Source organism: Lipotes vexillifer, unplaced genomic scaffold (genome assembly GCF_000442215.2).
Source record: "Lipotes vexillifer unplaced genomic scaffold, Lipotes_vexillifer_v1.1 scaffold105, whole genome shotgun sequence".
Lineage (NCBI taxonomy): Eukaryota > Metazoa > Chordata > Mammalia > Artiodactyla > Lipotidae > Lipotes > Lipotes vexillifer.
Window position 1 is genome coordinate 846436 of NW_006778881.1, and position 20210 is coordinate 866645.

The window sequence follows — 20210 nt, forward strand, 5'->3', positions numbered from 1 at the left end:
TGTGATTACGAGTCTTGTGAACAACAGGGAGCAGGAGACAAGATGAGACTGAAGAGTTAAGGGTCCAGAGATGACGCCCACACTTAGGTTTCTCCAACTGGATGTAAGGTGGTGCCATTTACTTAGAACACTGGGGGAAAAAAAAACAGGTTCAAGCAGTAATACTTTTAGGCTTGAGAATCCTGTGAGGCATCCAAGTGGGGATGTCAAGTTGGTGCCTGGAAGGATGGATCTGCCAATTCTCAGGCCGATGTCCTTCACTCCCTCACCCACGCTGTATGACGTGGATAGGGTCTCAAGTGTTCCGTCCCCACTAGCAATATCTGTCCATGAGTCAGGCTAGTGCAGCAGCAGCTGCTTGACCAAAAGTGATGGAAGACTGAATAGAATTACATTAACTCAGCAAGAGTTATCTTAACACTGCTGGGTGGGATTATTAATCGCCAACTTCAGTACCTTTAGTTTCTTATTTTTAATCAAATTATGAACTATGCTATGGAGTTAGGTGGGCCAAAGATTTTAGGAGAAAACATTACATCCTTGGTGGTATGAGCAGTATCCAAAAGTAAAGCCACTTAAAAGAATAGTACAGGGTTTCCCTGGTGGCGCAGTGGTTGAGAGTCCGTCTGCCGATGCAGGGGACACAGGTTCGTGCCCTGGTCTGGGAAGATCCCACATGCCGCGGAGCGGCTGGGCCCGTGAGCCATGGCCGCTGAGCCTGCGCGTCCGGAGCCTGTGCGTCACAACAGTGAGAGGCCCGCGTACCGCAAAAAAAAAAAAAAAAAAAAAAAAAAAAAAAAAAGAGAATAGAACAAACTCTGAAGCAAAGAGCTGCAGACCCTACAATCAGTAACTCCAACCTAGAAAAACTCAACTGGCCAAAACCTAAAGGGTTTTTTAGTCTATTTTAACCAAAAAAAGAGGCATGAAATAGTGTCTGTCAGTCACGGAGATTTTAGCCAACTAGCAACACTAGTCAGTGAACCCACACCTCTACTTCAGAATCCTTGTCAGATTATTCTGTCTTCCCAAGAATAGAATCAAAATCTTCTTCAGTTTTATTTCAATTTACACAGCTATAATACTTTGAAAATCCTTGTTAACTCGTTGACTTAACTAGTAGTAATCTCTCTAGTCTCTTAACATCAATCCTACATATTCTTTAATTCATCCATGAAAATTTCAGTAAAATATAAACAATCTACCTAAAATGCTTCCCACTTGAGTGGTTATTTGAAGCAAAGATTACCCTTAAGACCACTCCTTCCAACTATAAAGACTCCTTCCAACTATTATATCTTTTTAATTTTCAGTGAGTTGGTATATTACTATCGAGGTCTCAGACCTAAGAAAATCATGAGTTCTGTCTGTATTCTTCAAAGTCAAGAACAGAGGTCTAAGCAATCTATAAGTGTCAGTTTCATGACTCCACTGTCTACATACTCCTGGAGTGACACTAATCCTACCTAACCTTGGAAATTAACTTCCTAAAACTTTAGAAAAACCAACAGTATTTTCAATGAGTCAAAGGACTGACTCCTTCCGCAGATTGCTAACAGTCCTCCTGCAAACATTCAACACTCACTGATACTCTAAAAGCATACGACAGGGCTTCCCTGGTGGTGCAGTGGTTAAGAATCCGCCTGCCAATGCAGGGGACACGGGTTCAAGCTGTGGTCAGGGAAGATCCCACATGCCGCAGAGCAACTAAGCCCATGCGCCACAACTACTAAGCCTGCGCTCTACAGCCCAAGAGCCACAACTACTGAGCCTGCGCTCTAGAGCCCGCAAGCCACAACTACTGAGCCCTTGTGCCACAACTACTGAAGCTCCTGTGCCTAGAGCCCGTGCTCCACAACAAGAGAAGCCACCACAATGAGAAGCCCGTGCACTGCAACGAAGAGTAGCCCCGGCTCACCACAACTAGAGAAAGCCTGCGCACAGCAACGAAGACCCAATGCAGCCAAAGATAAAATAAATAAAATAAATAAATGTATAAAAGAAAAAAATAAAAGCATAAGATACATGCTCATTAGTAAAAAGTTAATTGAAGAATGTATGTATTATATATACACACAAAGCCCCAAAGATCTATAACTTTATTTTTCTATTGTAATCATTAGCACTACTGTTTCCAAATGGGTTTCCAAATATGTGTTAATTAAATCTAGCATTTCTTCTTTCAGATTAACTGGTTAGCCCAGGAGTGCCTTCTAGGAACCTTTGGACACCATCAAATGTGTTTTCTGTTTAAAAATATGACTACTGGGGCTTCCCTGGTGGCGCAGTGGTTGAGCGTCCGCCTGCCGGTGCAGGGGACACGGGTTCGTGCCCCGGTCCGGGAGGATCCCACGTGCCGCGGAGAGGCTGGGACCGTGGGCCATGGCCGCTGGGCCTGCGCGTCCGGAGCCTGTGCTCGGCGATGGGAGAGGTCACAGCAGTGAGAGGCCCACGTACCGCAAAAAAAAAAAAAAATATATATATATATATATGACTACTATAATCCTAGATTTCCTGATTTCTACACCAATTTCAATAACTACCTAAATTCTACAACTGTTCAGCTTTTTTCTTGAGAAACAAAAAAGACACTTTTTTTTTGAAGCTGCTAAAAAAAAAAAATCTGTCAAAACAAGATATAAATCCTTTTTGTGACACTGGTGTATGTCATTTAACCACCGTGGACGTTAAGTTCCCTCATCTATAAAATGGGCATAATAAAGCCCTGTTCTACCAACTGCCAGGATCAATTGAGATTATATATGAAAAACACAACTTAAAATGTCATTAAAACTATTACTGTACTCTTAATAAGCATACTAAGTATCATTAATTTTCCTTTCCCTTTTCTTTTTTTAAAATAAATCAGGACTACTTTTTTTAAATAAATGTATTTATTTTACTTATTTATTTTTGGCTGCGTTGCATCTTCATTGCTGCGCGTGGGCTTTCTCCAGTTACAAAGAGCGGGGACTACTCTTTGCGGTGCAAGGGCTTCTCATTGCGGTGGCTTCTCTTGTTGCAGACCATAGGCTCTAGGCGTGTGGGCTTCAGTAGTTGTGGCACATGGGCTCAGTAGTTGTGGCTTGAGGGCTCTAGAGCGCAGGCTCAGTAGTTGTGGCACACGGACTTAGCTGCTAAGCGGCATGTGACATCTTCCCAGACCAGGGATCGAGCCTGTGTGCCCTGCACTGGCAGGCAGATTCCTAACGACTGTGCCACCAGGGAAGCTCTCCTTTCCCTTTTAATCCACTTATTTCCTTACAGGTTTACGGCAGTTACTTATTTATGTGAAATATAACTCTAAAAAAGCGTAAGAGAATGTAAACTACTCCAGCTCTTCTAATTAACAGCACTGGGCTTACATTTTAGCATAATTTAAAACAATTCAAAATTCAAAATATAATGTTAAATGAAACTCATATTCCAGCAACTTGCTCTTCACCGCAATGTATAAAGTTATAGGGCTATTACCTAGCCTTCCAAGTCATGAGTTAATGATGAATAAACCGTTACTAAACACAAATAATTGAAATAGTACACCTCAAATTAACGGTAGTCACAAACACTGATTTGGTTCATGTAATGAGGACCAGCAAAACCTCACTGAAGCAAAGGTTTACGGTAAATCTAGAAGATTTCAGTAATAAAATACGGAGCAAAATAACCCAGAGCAACACGGCGTAAATGAGTTAGTACACCTTCTGAAACTGTAGCTATGAGACTAGGAAAACAACAAAAAGAACCAAGGCTGGTGTGTCTACTTCTTCTAAACAAATGGTTAAAAAAAAAAAATCAACTTGCAAGAAAGCAATTATTCCACATTAGATTCACCACTCCCATATCACTGTAAAAAAAAAAAAATCAAACCTATATAGACCTCAAAAGTTTGCGTTTCAGGAACATACGAAAGCCAGTATCCGTGAACATCAGGTGCTTTCTCTTTGTTGATTACCGATGACACAGCTTTCTTCCTGACAGCCCACAACTAATTACAAGTAAAACTGCCTGCCTAATGGCCCGGTTCTCTTCCCACCTACACACTAACTACACTGGGGTTAAAGCCTCCCCAAGTGGATCCTCGGGGACAGAGCGCCCTACCCGGGGGGCCCGGGAGGCGGTGGTGGCGTCAGTGTACGCGCGGGGTCAGGCTTGGCGGGGCGCTGCGGACTGAGCGGCGAGGGGGCCTGCTCCACCCGTCCCCTCGCCCAGTGCAGGGAGGTGACCGCGGGGCTCGGCGCGCTTTGGGAGCGAGGCCGGGGCCGTGCCTCCCGCCGGGGGCCGGGAGAAGCGGGCTGTGGGGGCCAGGCCCGGTGCGCTCCAAACGGACGGGGGAGGAGCTGAGCCGCCAGGGCGACGGGCAGCCCGGGCCTTTCGCCGCCCGGAGGAAAGGCTGGGGGCCCCTGGGATTAGAAGTAGGCCGGAGGGGGTGTACCGGCCACGTCTCGGGCCCTCGCCTCCTTCACCTGCCACGAACACCACGAAGACCGCGCCGCTCCTCTTGGCCGACGCGATGGCGGACGGAATGGCGCCCTGGAACCACAGCATCGCTGCCCTCGGGCACAGGCGCTCGCTCGGTGTGCTGTTGCCTCCGTCCCGGAGCTGGCCCCGCCCTCTCCGTCGTTGGGCCCAGCGGCCCGCCTCCGGCTCCGCACCGGCGCGCAAGCCCGTCAGCGGCCCCCAGGACGCGCGCAAGCGCGCAGGCCGAGGCGCGCCCCGCGACACATGACGCCACGCGTCGCCGTCTACACCGCGCGCCCGTGCCTTGTCTCGTTGGCAAGTCGGTGCGTGCGGGCGCCCGCGAGGCCGCAGGCCCTGCAGTCGCGGAAGTGGAAGGAGGCAGCGGAAAGGGTGACTAATCGCTAAGTGACGGCGGCGGCGCCTTCCTGAGGCATGACGGGAATTGTAGTCTTCTTAGGCTTGGCTCCTTTAATGTGGGAAACGTCACTGTGGTTTTCCGGGCACGGCTAAGGGGGCAGCAGTGAGAACCACTTCACAATCTATAAAGAGGAGGAGAAGTGGCGCTAGTCACCGGGATATGCCATTCTCGGCATTACTGAGACCTTAAATGTGGAGGAAATCATCCCCGCCCCGGGTGTTAACCCTGCGTAGTGGGACCATGTAATTGTGTATCATGATTAGTGGCCATTGTGCGATAGCGTGGGTGTCTCTCGGTATAGAACTAAACGGGCTTTGTAGGGATTTACTGCAAGGTTTTGATTTCTATTGGACTTAATTTATCAGCTCAACCTTGAAGAAAAGAACCACAGCAGTCACCTTCTGTAATACCGTACAGCCCGTGTACCTGAGGGGAGGTATTGGTTGAACGCAGACCTTGAGTAATTTTCATTGTAGTTGGTTAGAGACCATTCCAAACCTCAAAACGTTTAGCTACGCTGTTGCCACAGCTGCTTTCGAAAGTAAGTCAAAAGCAGAGAATAGATAATGATGTACTTTCCAGCTACTTTAAAAGGTAATACAAAAGAGAAGAATAGATAATTTTGTTTACGATGACAAAGTACTGTGATCAAGATAGGGCACTTTGTGGTTGGTTGCCATTAAAATGAAAACTGATTCATACTTAATACTTTCTTGAAATTACATGGTCTCTATTAACTATTGGCTAAAGGCTTGTATGGTTTATTTAAAGTTGCATACGCTATTATATTAGACATCCTAGACATCCTACATCATTTAAATTTCTCTTATCCCTTTCCTACAAATATTTAACCTAAAAATAGCTAACATTCTTTCCGATTTTTTTTTTTTTTTTTTTTTTGGCTGCGTTGGGTCTTCGTTCCTCCGCACGGGCTTTCTCTAGTTGCAGTGGGCGGGGGCTACTCTTCGTTGCGCTGCGCGGGCTTCTCACTGTAGTGGTTTCTCTCATTGCGGAGCACGGGCTCTAGGCGTGCCCGGCTTCAGTAGTTGCAGCACACAGGTTCAGTAGTTGCAGCACTCAGGCTCTAGGTGCGCAGGCTTCAGTAGTTGCGGCACGCAGGCTCAGTAGTTGTGGTGCATGGGCTTAGTTGCTCTGCGGCCTGTGGGATCTTCCCGGACCAGGGCACAAACCCGTGTCCCCTGCATCGGCAGGCAGACTCTCAAGCACTGCGCCACCAGGGAAGCCCCTAGATACCTGTGTTTTTCAACCTCCTCTTAGAGCCAGTAGGATTTCGTGGGAAGTGGGGATTGGGGTGGAGGCAGTTCTAGGAGAAGTTTTCTTTCAAAAAGAGACACGTGGAAGAAAGCACAACCCTTCTCCGTGTGCATATGCTGCCTGGTACTGCTATGGCCAGAGGAACGACATTGCCAACTCTCTGAGAATGGTAGAATGGAATATGTAAAGCACCCGTGTCTGTGACGACTCAAGTCTTGTCTTGTGGGAGAACAACTGTCCTCATAGGTTAGGCTATTCTGTAAGTTGGATATTGCTTCTTGTAATCACCACCATTCTAAACAAACTGGGATGGGATCCAGAGCACAGGCAGACAGAAGAGATACCCTTTCCATATTAACAGGAAGAAGAGCGGAAAAATAACTTTGGACATAAAGAAGCTTATAAGTTTCAGGACAGTAAGTTGAGGAAGTTTTCATCCGAATGCTGAACCCTATGAAGGAGAGGTCATTTGCTGAGAGTGCTGGGAGACGTAAGGAAATTAGCACCTTGAAGTTCGGAGCAACGTCTGAAATAATACTGAGGAGTGTTGAAAGGCAAGGGCCGAGTGAAACAGTGTGCCAGGCAGTGCTGAGGGCCCAGTGAGATTGGTGGCCCCGATTTTTCCCAGTTGTGTGATTTTCTTCAGTGATCACTCAGTTCCTGGGGTACAGGCGCTGAGGATGTGGAGACTTGGATTTACATAGGGCCTAGACAGCATGAGAAAGGACAAAGGAACAAGGGAATTGAGGAGATTAGCAAGAGTGAGCGGTGTGATGGACCAGGGAATCTAAGCTGAGTGGGAAGGCAAGTGAGTGCAGAAAGGAGACCATGGATACCAAAAATAAGTCAGGTTGGGGGCAGGCAATGGCCTGGAGGGCAAGGAGTAGGCAAGAGACTCGTCAGCAATATGGGATTTAATTTTAATTTTATTTATTTATTTTTTGGCCACGCCGCGCGGCTTGCGGGATCTTAGATCCCTGACCAGTGCTCCCAGCAGTGGAAGCAGGGAGTCCTAACCCCTGGAGCGCCAGGGAAGTCCCTAGCAATATGGGATTTTAAAATGGTCAGTCTTCTGGGTGCGGGGGAAAAACAAACCTAGTCAGGAATTATAGAAATTCCTGATTTCTTTGCCATTCTTGAGTTTAGAAGTCCAATATTGTCGAATTCAGTGAGAAGTATCCCTTACTGAATCAACATGCCCTTCTTTCTTCCGTCACAGAGAGTGAAACTAGAGTCTCCTCCCTTTACGCTGTGTGCAACCAGCCACAGCAATCAGTCAGTTCCTTTATGTTATCTGAAATCCTTTCCATTCCAATGTAGTGGAAAAAAAAAAAACAGAAAAAATGGGCTTCCCCGGTGGCGCAGTATTAGAGAGTCCGCCTGCCGATGCAGGGGACACGGGTTCGTGCCCCGGTCCGGGAAGATCCCACATGCCGCGGAGCGGCTGGGCCCGTGAGCCATGGCCGCTGAGCCTGCGCGTCCGGAGCCTGTGCTCCGCACCGGGAGAGGCCACAACAGTGAGAGGCCCGCGTACCGGAAAAAAAACCACAAAAACCAAAAATCAATGTAGTGGATGCTATGCTGCCCCGCCCAGAGCCCCACTTCACAGCCATGGTGCTCGCTCCGCCAGCTGCTGGGACGTCGGCTGCTGAAGGCTCTAAACCGCGTCCTTCTCTGCGAGTTACGCTCAGCTGAGGGCAGAAAGGCCTGGGACACTTGCCTCATTAGGCTTCTGGAGAGCCTCCAGTCTCCAGCTGTCCCCCTGGGATCACCCTAAGCCTCTGTTACCTCTGCATTTTACCAGGGTTGTTACGGATGTAATTTACTCCCTGATAAACTCCCCGCAAGCAGATCTTCTCTCAGCCACCGAACCCAAATGAGGCAGAACCCCAGTCGCCTGAAAGACTCATACGGCTTTCCTCACTCCTCTTTCTGCTTTCTTTCCAGTGCATCCCACACAATGATGTCACAGCCAACTTCCCTGTCCTCCCTGCCCCCATATTATTTTCAGCATTTTTGTTCAGCTTAAAAATCCTTACTGGCTCTGTAGTACCTCTAAAAATAAAGTACAAATTCTGTAGCTCAACGTTCAAAATCCTCTACAACTTGGCTCCAACACTGCTACGTTCCAACGTTCGTTCTTCTACTCCCCCACCTGACCTCTCTGGGCCAACCAGACTATTCTATCCGCTGTCTATCCAGGCCATGTTCCTTGCCATCTCTGCTTTGGTTCATTGGTTCCTCTCGCATGGAATTCTCTCCTTTCTCTCAGTCAACACATATTTGAGTGCCCACATGGGACAGGCTGTAGGCCAGAAGCTTGGAAGAGAAACATTGGTTGACTGAAAGATACTATTTTTGCCCTCAAAAAGCTTACAGTCTAGCCACTGGGAGAAACGGATTTGTAAATAGGTGACCATAATACGTTGGTTTCGGTAAACTGAAAGAACCATGTATAGGGTATTATAGACAGGAAGGGAGGGACAGGGATGGCCTTTTGGAGGAAGTGGCATCAGCCCTGTTTTTCAAATAGGCCTGAATCACTGATGAAAATTATAGCTCAATTTTACAGTCAGACCCGTTGAGCAGAAGCTTGTTTATTGGTGTGCAGCTGGCAACATATGAAATGAGTTATGTCCCGTTCTTTTCTGTTCTTTTCCAAGCCCACCACTCCACCTCGCTCTAGAGAGAAAAGACTTCCCATGAGCTGGGTTCCAAGGATTTATGGGCTTCTTCGGTGCAGAAAGATGGGCCTCACCGCCATGAGCTCTTCTCTGAGGGATGGTAGACACCGGGCCTGTTCCCAGGTCCAGAGGTAGTGAAGATGAAGACCAGGTTTCGGTTGGTGTGTCTCTGACCATTGGGAGAACCCCAGCCCAACAGCCTGACCCACCTGTTTGGCTCCAGTGTGAGTTCTCTAAGTCCAGCTTCTTGTCACCACAGACAGACAGGTGGTTCACAGTCGTTCTGGGTTGAGATGGGGAACCCTCCCAGTTGGCTGACCATGAATTCTCTGGCTTTCTACCTCTCCAATCTGTCAGTTCTCCTCTGTGACCCATTCCTATGTGCTGCTTCAGGTTTGCCGATGGAGTTCCTGCGGCCCTTTACCCAGCACAGGGGCAAACCACAGTGGCTGCTGTGTCACCAAGCTGCTCAGTGCCAGCTTCCATCTAAGAGACTGGAAGACAGCTGGTCAGGGAAAGTGGCACATCTGGAGTACAGTTTCTCATGGCCATTCTATCCTGTGAATATTTTATTTTATATATATATTTAAATTCCTGGGTTTATGCTTTCTTTCCTCCAAAATATGAAAAGCAGCAGCTCTACTTAGTTTTCTTTTCCCCATAATGCCTTGTGTCCTTTGCAGACTGAATGAGTTTTTAGGGTCATGAGGTTAAAGGTTCCCCACTACAAAGCTTTTATTTCAATTTGCACACGTAAAAACCCTTCACAAACTGAATTCTTAACTCTGGTCACTCAAATATATTCCAATATTCATAGGAAGGTGGAAGGTTCAGTGCCAGACTTTACCACTGCTTGAAAAAGAAAGCAAACTATTTCTTACTGAAGCTTGACATGTAAATCCCACACCATGCTTTTAAAAAAAAAAAAGACATTTTTTTGTTCCGTAGAAACTTGCACCCGTTTACCACCAGAGGAGGCTGTATGACTTACATATTGCAAAGCTACTTATATAAAAAACATGTAAAGGAAAAAAATAGTCTCTGTTCTTGCTTTTTCATGAGTGAAAAAGGGGATGTGTAAAAAAAGTAAGTTGCTTATGGAAAGCATACTCACTCACCTATAGACCAAGAAGAAGATAATTTAGTTACTGTACGAGGCTTATGGATGCACATGAAATTTAAAAAGGAAAGACGAGGGACTTCCCTGGTGGTCCAGTGGTTAAGAATCTGCCTTCCAATGCAGGGGACGTGGGTTTGATCCCTGGTCGGGGCACTAAGATTCCCACATGCCGTGGAGCAACTAAGCCCTCAACTAGACAGCCCGTGTGCTGCACACTACAGAACCCCACAACTAGAGAGAAGCCTGCGCACCACAACGAAGAGCCCGTGCGCCGCAGAGGAAGATCCCATGATCCCGCGTGCTGCGACTAAGACCCAACGCAGCCAAAAATTTAAAAATAAATAAATAAATAAATAAATATTTTATAAAGGGAAGAAGAAATATTTGAACATGTTGTAAGCTTCACAACAATCAAATTTTCATAAGTAAAGACAGGGTGGCACTCCTCTCTGGCTTCTCCTATAGATCCAGGTGAATAAGACAAATAAAAAATGGCAGTTGAGGCTTCCCCAGTGGCGCAGTGGTTGAGAGTCCGCCTGCCGATGCAGAGGACGCGGGTTCATGCCCCGCTCTGGGAAGATCCCACATGCTGCAGAGTGGCTGGGCCCGTGAGCCATGGCCGCTGAGCCTGCGCTTCCGGAGCCTGTGCTCCGCAACGGGAGAGGCCACAGCAGTGAGAGGCCTGCGTACCGCAAAAAAAAAAAATGGCAGTCAAGGGACTTCCCTGGTGGTCCAGCACTTAAGACTCCATGCTTCCACTGCGGGGGGTGGTGGTGGGGGGAGCGGGTTCGATCCCTGGTCTGGGAACTAAGATCCCACACGCCACATGGTGCGGCAAAAAAAAAAAAAAAAAAAGTGGCAATCAACACAGACATAGAGAGTAGACTTGTGGTTTCTAAGGGAGAGGGGGTGGGGGAGGGATGGACTGGGAGTTTGGGACCAGCAGATGCAAACTATTATATAGAGAATGGATAAGATGCAACAACATCTGGATAAGATGCAATGGATAAGACGCAACAAAGTCCTACTGTATAGCACAGGGAGCCATCCTGTGATAAACCATAATGGAAAAGAATATGAAAAAGAATGTATATATATACATATATATGTATAACTGTATCACTTTGCTGTACAGCAGAAATTAACACAACATTGTAAATCAACTATACTTCGATAAAATAATTTTTTTTTTTAAATGGCAGCCATTACTTTGGCAAGGCTTAAAGCAGTAACGTAAGCAGTTAAGCCCATGAACCCTGGAGTCAGCTGCCTGTTTCAGGTATACAGCCAACACTCACTAGCTGTGTCACCCTGGGCAAATTTCCTCACCTCTTTGATACTTCAGTTGCCTCGCTGTAAACTGAGATAATATAGAATTTACCTTTCAGGGCTACTGTGATGATTAAATAGGAACCCTTGTAAGTGTTTAGCAAGTGCTTGGCACATGATAATTAACTGCTTTACAAATGTTAGCTATTATTTCTCCCTGCCTGCCAAAACTGTGCTTGAGAAAAATATACATTTGCCTTTCAGGATTCAAAGCTTTTGACTCAGCCAGATCATTTCTTCATTTAATCACGAGACAAATATTTACTGAGAAAGGCACTGGTGGGAGCTGGGGATGTATTAGTAAACAAAAGCCATAGATGTTTTTCCTGCCCTGAAGATTACATACTGATGGATAGAAAAATATTAAGGAACTAATTGGCCAATTACTCATATAATTACCATTGTGATTAATGCTTTGAAGAGAAAGTACAGGATATTATTAGAGTTATTACTGGCAGAAATGACTTAGTCTGGAGGACTGAATTAAGGAGCTCTGGAGGAAGAGTAGGCTCTCTGAAGGAAGAAATACTTGAGGTGGGATGTGAAGTGTGAGTACAAATGAACAGAAATTGGAGGGTAGCAGGGGAAGAATAAACGTTCCAGGCAGAGGGTAAATTACACGTGGGAAAAAAACAATCCTCATATTTCAGTGGCTAAACCCAAGAAAGGTTTATTTCTCATTCACTTCATGTGCGAATGTCAGTCAGAGGCATAAGGGGGTGGTTGTGCAAGGGGTTTTGCCCCATCCAGTCGTTAAGAACTCTTGAATCCTCCCACTAGTGGCTCTTCCTTTTCCTGGCATCCCGGAGATCTCCCTGACATCCTATACGTGCAGCCAACAAGCAGATTTCAATGTCTACAGATCACCTGGAGATCAGGTTAAAAACACAGATTCTGGGCTTCCCTGGTGGCACAGTGGTTAAGGATCCGCCTGCCAATGCAGGAGACAAGGGTTTGAGCCCTGGTCCGGGAAGATCCCATGTGCCGTGGAGCAACTAAGCCCGTGCGCCACAACTACTGAGCCTGCACTCTAGAGCCCGTGCGCCACAACTACTAAACCTGTGCCCTAGGGCCTTCGAGCCACAGCTACTGAAGCCCGTGCGCCTAGAGCCCGAGCTCCACAACAACAGAAGCCACTGCAATGAGAACCTGCGCACAGCAACGAAGACCCAACGCAGCCATAAATAAATAAATTAATTAATTAAAAAAAAACAACCACCACCACCAACAAAAAAACACACAGATTCTGATTCAAGTTGGTCTGGGGGTGGATATGAGATTCTGCATGTGTATCAAGCTGTCTGGTGATACTGACCACTGCCTGGTTTCTAGCCCCCCACTCTGATTAGCAAGAGCAGGGAGAATCTCTTAGAAGGTGTTAGGGGCCAAGCACAGAGGGGCATGCATCATTTCTACTTAAATTTCACTGGCCAAAACTCAGACACATGGTGCATCTAGGCGCAGGGGCTGGAAAACCTAGTCTGACAACTTGCCAAGGAAGAGAGACATCCACCTCCTACCACAGTTTGCTGAAACACTAACCAACCTCTGCCACAGATGGGGAGAATCCCAGTGTCTGGCAGAAGATCACCACTTTACAGAACCCAGAGACAAGACAGCATGGCATGTTCGAGGAACTTAGGGAAGTCCAGTGTGACTAGAACCTAGGCAGGGAGAAGGCAAGTGCCAAGTAAGCCTGGAGACGTAGGTAGGCAAGGGTCAGAGCATGCAAGACCCGGCAAGTGATAAAGATTTTGGACAGTGAAAAGTCATGTGGCTATTGAACATTTGAAATGTGGCTAGTGCAACCAAGGAGCTGAATTGCTATTTTATTTAATTTTAAATAATACATTTAATAAATTTACTAGCTACATGTGGCTTGTAGCTACCATTTTGGATAGCACAGCTTCAGGAATTGGAATAAAATGTTTACATGGGAAGATAACCAACAACACTTCACTTGACAGTATAGGATCAAAACCAAATAAGTCACATAGTACAGTATACACTATGTTATACTGCAGGATAGAAGAGACTGCAGATAAAGACAGTTTATCCTGATACTGAGAGTCCCTGCATCCAGCCATACCCGAAGCATCTATCCCTCATCTTTTCAATTACAGTGAGCCAATAAATTCCCTTGGTTACTTGAACCCCTTTGAGTTGGGTTTTTATAACTTTAAGCACTATAAACAGTACAGTGTCTACATGTAAGTGTTCAAGAAGCATCAGATGTTATTTATTTATTTATTTTTGCCGTACGCGGGCCTCTCACTGCTGTGGCCTCTCCCGTTGTGGAGCACAGGCTCCGGATGCGCAGGCTCAGTGGCCATGGCTCACGGGCCCAGCCGCTCCGCGGCATGTGGGATCTTCCCAGACCGGGGCACGAACCCGTGTCCCCTGCATCGGCAGGCGGACTCTCAACCACTGTGCCACCAGGGAAGCCCCCAGATGTTATTTTTATCTCAGTAGACTTGAGTAACCAGGTAAAATCCCAAATGGAGTCCTGACAGGTAGAAGATAATAGCACAAACAGCAGAATCCACTCCAGTCAGTTTAAACAGAAAAGTAATTAATTCAAGGTTACCTGCTCACAGACCCTCAGGAAGATGAGACTGAGCAGTTTTGAAATCTCCTGGGATTGCACACAGAAACAATCCAACTATGGATACAACGAGGAATTCTGTGTAGAGCCTGCTTCCTCCCCTGTTTTCTTCCTAATCAGATTATCCTAATCAGATGTGAGGGTGGCTGGTGGAGTCCCAGATTGCACGTCCGGATCACAGCTTTTCTGAGCAAAAGTGAACTTGAGAATTGAGTCATCCCAGCTGCTCTTTTGGGGTAGAAAGACTTGTAATGTGGGATTTGCCCAAATATAGGAAGGGTATTTAAAAGGTCTAAATTTGACAGATGACCACAAACGATGATGATGTCTTGGTGAAAGTGGAATGTAGGATAATGTAGACAACAATTGAAGAGGAATAGCTCAAGGATATATTGTACTGATGTGACATTGCAGGGGCCCAAATATGAGTGTTATGTTGGCTTTTGTCCTTGAGTTATTTGAATAAGCTTTTTCCTTTTTTTCATGTGGGGTTAATAAAGCTAGTGATATGCCCCAGATGTATGTATGATTCCCAACTACTTGTGAGTTTTCTCATAACCAAGATTAATAATAACCTCTTTCTCCCAGGAGATCAATGCAAGTCCCAGCTCTAGCCATGTGGTTTGAGTTATTTATCTGAAAATAGGAATGCCTTAGTGCTTTCCTACTTAAAGCATGGTCAAAGTACCAGCAGCATCATCGACTTTTGCAATCTCAAGCCCCACCCCAGACTTACTGAATCAAGATCTGCACTTTAATCAGATTTCCCACGGGACTCATATGCCCATTTTATTCCACTTCCTCTTGTGACCAACCAGCCCATCTCTGAAGACCAGCCCCTACCTTGCCCCAGCCCCAGCCATTAAAGAAATAAGCTAAGTGCCAAGATAGCCAGAGCAGGGCATGTGAATCAGGTTTCTGTTCCAGTTCCCTCCCATCTCCTGACAGCACTTAGGGGAAGAGGTCCAGACCAGATTAATAACCAGGATTCTCCTGATTCTCTCTCTCAAACAGTCAACAAATATTTGTTGAAAAACTAATGGGTACTTGGGAATACAGCCACAAGCAAGGTAAGATCTTTGATCTCATGGCATTCGTACTCTAGGGGTAGAGACAAAATAAACAAACAAAAGATCTGATAGTGATGATAAGCAGAAAATTGAGATAAAGTGATTGTGTTTGGGTGGCTACATTAGACTGGGTGGCTCATAAAGGCTTTTCTGCTGAAGTGACATTTATATGAAAGATAAAGGTGCTGGTCAAGAACAGAGCATTCCAAAAAAGAGGGAAAGAACAAGTACAAATGTCCTGGGGTGACATAAGATCAGAGATGTAGGCAGGGCTAGATTGAGTTTTGTAAACCAAGATATTTTAATAATAGTAGGTCACTGAGGGATTTGGGGCATGGGAAATGACATAAGTTGATTATCTTTTAGATCATTCTGGCTCTGTGAAGATATGGGAACAAGAGTGGAAGCTGCGAGACCAGTTAGGAAGGCCATATCAGTTCAACACAGGATGATGACAGCTTGGACCAGGGTGGTGGTAATGAAGATGAAGAGAATCCTCAGTATCCTGAGGGAAACTTCAGGATTTGGTCTGGAGGCAAAGTCAGTGGGGATTTTTTTTAACCTTTTTTATTTTGTCTGTGCTGTGTGGCTTGCGGGATCTTAGTTCCCCGACCATGGATGGAACCCGTGCCCCATGCAGTGGAAGCATGAAACCTTAACCTCTGGATGGCCAGGGAAGTCCCTCAATGGGGATTTTTATTGGGTATTTGTGCCTGTGGTAAATTGTTTCCAAAGATGACTGCAACCATTATCTTCCATCCTACATGCCTTTTTGTCAATTCTCTCATCAAGAGGTGGGGTTTATTTCCTCTGCTGTGAGTTGACCCTATGACTTTATTTGGTTGTGCCAGGTCTTAGTTGCGGCTCGCTGGCTCCTTCCTTAGTTGTGGCATGCGGACTCTTTGTTGCAGCATGCACGTGGGATCTAGTTCTCTGACCAGGGATCAAACCCAGGCCCCCTGTGTTGGGAGCACAGAGCCTTAACGACTGCATCACCAGGGAAGTCCCAACCCTATGACTTTTTTTTTTTTTTTTTTTGCTGTATGCGGGCCTCTCACTGTTGTGGCCTCTCCCGTCGCGGAGCACAGGCTCCGGACGCAGGCTCAGCAGCCATGGCTCACAGGCCCAGCTGCTGCGCGGCATGTGGGATCCTCCCAGACCGGGGCACGAACCGGTGTCCCTTGAATCGGCAAGCGGACTCTCAACCACTGTGCCACCAGGGAAGCCCAATATGTGTGTCTTAAGTAATGTTAACAGTTGTGTTGAGGTGGAGGGTATAAAAGGTGTGAAATTTTTCATAAAATTTCCCTGACAATTTAGAGGAAGATGGAACACAACAATTATTTAAAGTCAGTTTGAACAAAGAAAAAAATACATGTTATTTAATGAGAGTAAAAGTGAACTTGAAGTTTTTAAGTAGATGTAATCTCTTACCAAATTGAAAGTTTTATGGTAGAGAATTTTTAAGATGAATGTTGGCACATGTCAGAAGTCTGCAAACTAGTAAGATAATTTAGGATATGTCGATATTTGTGGCATTTAATTTAGATTGCATGGCATTTGAAATAGATCTCTTCTCATCCTTGGCCATTTATTTGTCTTTGTTATAGGTTCGTATTCAAGAGACTCAAGCTGAGCTTCCTCGAGGGAGTATCCCTTGCAGTTTAGAAGTGATCTTGAGGGCTGAAGCTGTGGAGTCAGCTCAAGCTGGTGACAAGTGTGACTTTACAGGGACGCTGATTGCTGTGCCTGATGTGTCTAAGCTTAGCATACCAGGTCAGTAATCTGTGGCTCAAATTTAACAAATTCTCAGTTACCTGAACTGCTGAGTATCTAGCCGTCCCCGATGAGAGTCCGCATCGGCAGGCGGACTCTCAACCACTGCGCCACCAGGGAAGCCCGCTATGACTTTTTAAAATGACATCTGGGACTCCAAGACTGTTACCCCAAAACTGGGTTTGCCTCTTGGTGGGTGTCCAGTCAAAAGACACAACCAAGCCAAAGACTGGGAGAAGGAAGGATTTATTATTGCACTAAGTAAAGAGAACACCAGGGATCTTTCCCAAAGCAGTGTCTCCCCAAGCAGCAAAATTGGGTACATTTTAAGCTAAGGGTACATACATATTCATGAAAGGGCTTGCGCAGAGAAGAATTCAGCACAGACAGAACTGGGGCAAAGGTTGACTGAAGTCATGAAGGTCAGGAAAGGTCAACATCATCATTCCATCCTCCACCTGGGTGGGAGCCTTACTTCCTGCATAACTCAAAGATATGTTTCAGATTGCTAGGTACATCCCTTGAAGAGGAAATAGGACTCTGTTTTATCACTGAACTATTCTTTCTTTTTCTTTTTTTTAAAGATTTAGTTTTATTTTTGGCTACGTTGGGTCTTTCTTGCTGCTAGCAGACGCGAGGGGGCTTTCTCTAGCTGTGGCGAGGGGGGGGCTTCTCTTCGTTGTGATACGCGGGCTTCTCCTTGCTGTGGCTTCTGTTGTTGCGGAGCACGGGCTCTAGGCGTGCGGGCTTCAGTAGTTGTGGCTCGCGGGCTCAGTAGCTGTGGCTTGTGGGCTGTAGAGTGCAGGCTCGGTAGTTGTGGTGCACGGGCTTAGTTGCTCTGTGGGATGTGGGATCTTCCTGGACCAGGATCGAACCTGTGTCCCCTGCACTGGCAGGTGGATTCTCATCTACTGCGCCACCAGGGAAGCCCCTGAACTATTGTTTCTTGACTGCTTTTCCTTTGTTTATGCATCATCTCTTAGGTTCCAGTTGATCTAGTGGTTGAGTGCTGGACAGGGGGGTTGAAATTCTGCAAGACAGCTCAATAAAGTGCTCAGGCTATCTTTACCATTGAAATAGAACTGGGAGTCTTTACTGATTTATTATCTTTGCTATTGTTACTTCTCTTGCCTGATAACAGTTTGTTCTTTTGTTTCCTTAAGATCGTTATTACTGAGACCTGTTCAAGGGCAAGCATTGTGGCCAGGTTTACATCAAAAATGGCTTAGGCCAAAATGGCTTCTCTTATGTCAAGAAAGCTATGCTGGGTGTCTTTCTCCAGGGACCCCCTACCCTGTCTGCTTACAAGACCAGGTTTTAAGAGGCCTTTAAATATCCCATCACAGAAAAAGAAAGAAATCCTGCCGTCTGCAACAACATGAATGAACCTCAAGGGCGTTATGCTAAGTGAAGTAGGTCAGGGAAAGACAAATACTGTCTAATCTCACTTACATGTAGAATCTAAAAAACCCTGAATTTATAGAAACGGAGAATAGATTGGTGGTTGCCAGGAATGGGGTTGGGAGGAATGGGGGAAGGAGGTCACAGAGTACAAACTTCCTGTTGTAAGATGAGTAAGTTCTGGGGAGTCAATGTACAGCATGGTGACTTATTTATAAAGTCCAGGCCATGACGCTGGAGAAAGCTATGTGGACGGATGCCTTGGAGGATGAGATGCCTTGCAGGATGCCTTGGGGGATGAGATACCTCGAGAAGAGAGCATCCACATGGAGAACTGAGGCATGGAGCCCAGACATGTGAGTCCACTTTGGAACTTCCAGCCTAGCTCAGCTGATAGCAGGTGGAGAAGGGCCAAGCTGTCCTCGTTGAGCCTGACCCATAGGATTGGTGCTTTAAACCACTGAATTTGGGTGATTTGTTAAGCAGCAAGAGAGAACTGAAACAATGCTGTGTTTTTTCTTTGTTTTTTTTTGCGGGGGGGGGGGCGCTAATGTAGCTGATGATTTATCTATTTCAATGCTTCCTCCTGAAAAGAACCAACATCTTTGGTTTTCTGATTAGGTTCTACAGTCTTTTCCTTACACTCCTCCAATACTTTTATGCTGGTGAAATCAAACCAAAATGAATCCAAGTGTAGACACTAAAGGGGAAAATGACTTACACATATGCAAAATGCAGCCGGAGCACATGTGGCCATGGGGGTAGATTAAAAAGGGCTGCTGTATCTGCCTATTTCTCAGGCTGGTAAGGACTATAGGCTGAATGAGTGCACCTAAGTCTCTGGTTCTCTTTTAGCATCAGCTCATAAAGGCTGTGAGAATTCCAAGCAACACAGGGCCAGCTTTGAACCCTGCCACCTTCACGCTAGCGCCAACACTGGTCACTAGTAGAAGATAGAATCTGTGCTCATTGCCTTTAAAGACAATACATACCACATGTCATTATCTGCTGGGCAGGCAGGAGACTGGGAATGTGGGGATCTAGTCGCCTTCACACAGGCCCTGTGGCTGGCCTCTGCTGGTCCTACACTCGCATTTTTTCTGCTGCTGATGACGTGGAGAACCCAACTCTCTCTGCTTCCCGAGGTACCTGTGGATGTGCTGGCTTGACTCTTCCCAAGCCACTCTGGCACTGTGGGCTCTATTGAGACCTGTAGATTTCCACACTATTCACAGGTCACAGGTCCCTCCCTGGTGAAATAAAAAAAACAAACAAACCAATTTCTTAGCTTGGGGGAGGGTTCAGATCTCTACTTTGTTGTCAGCTCAGATGACAAGCTAATTCTTTTAAATTACTGTTGGCAAACACACTTTGTACTCCAGATTCACAAAAGCACACCCAATATATCCATGTTCTTTGTGGACCAAAGGCTTAAAAACCCGTAAGCCAGGACTTCCCTGGTTCGAGCCCTGGGCTGGGAAGGTCCCACATGCTGCAGAGCAACTAAGCCTGTGCACCACAACTACGCAGGCCGCACTCCAGAGCCCGCGAGCCACAACTACTGAGCCCACATGCTGCACCTACTGAAGCCTGTGCACCCAGAGCCTGTGCTCCACAAGAGAAGCCACTGCAATGAGAAGCAACAGAGTAGCCCCCGTTTGCCACAACTAGAGGAAGCCCGTATACAGCAACGAAGACCCAGCACAGCCAAAACAAACAAACAAACCCGTAAGCCATATTCTCAGTTTTCTAATACATAAGGTAGCCGGAATGCCCACAAAGTTATTAAATACTCTCTATCATCCCCCAAGGGGTTGCTGGAGCTGCTAATATTGGCATGGGTAAGAATAACTCATCTTACTGATAGAAGCACTACCTGCCCCTAAATATGGTCACTGCTCTGGGAAAACCCACAGCCAGGACTGTGGGACATCTGAAGCTGCCTTTAGGAAGGTTTAGGGTATGGGCCAAATCACACCTTTAAATGCCTCCTGTGTGTGCTTCCTCCTCCCATCGTTTTTCTATAGGTGAAATCAGATTTTAGATCAAAACAGGAGAATATAGTGTAGGG

At 46.2% G+C, this 20210-nt stretch overlaps 1 protein-coding gene across 1 annotated transcript in view; it reads right to left on the minus strand.

The window, feature by feature from the left end:
- UBXN4 (UBX domain protein 4) overlaps positions 1-4599 on the minus strand; it is a 32267-nt gene extending 27668 nt beyond the window's left edge. The window contains exon 1 of the mRNA XM_007452023.1: positions 4467-4599. Within this exon, the coding sequence (XP_007452085.1) occupies positions 4467-4548 (82 nt within the window). The 5' untranslated portion in view covers positions 4549-4599. The remainder of the gene's footprint in view (positions 1-4466) is intronic.
- Positions 4600-20210: the final 15611 nt, after the last annotated feature.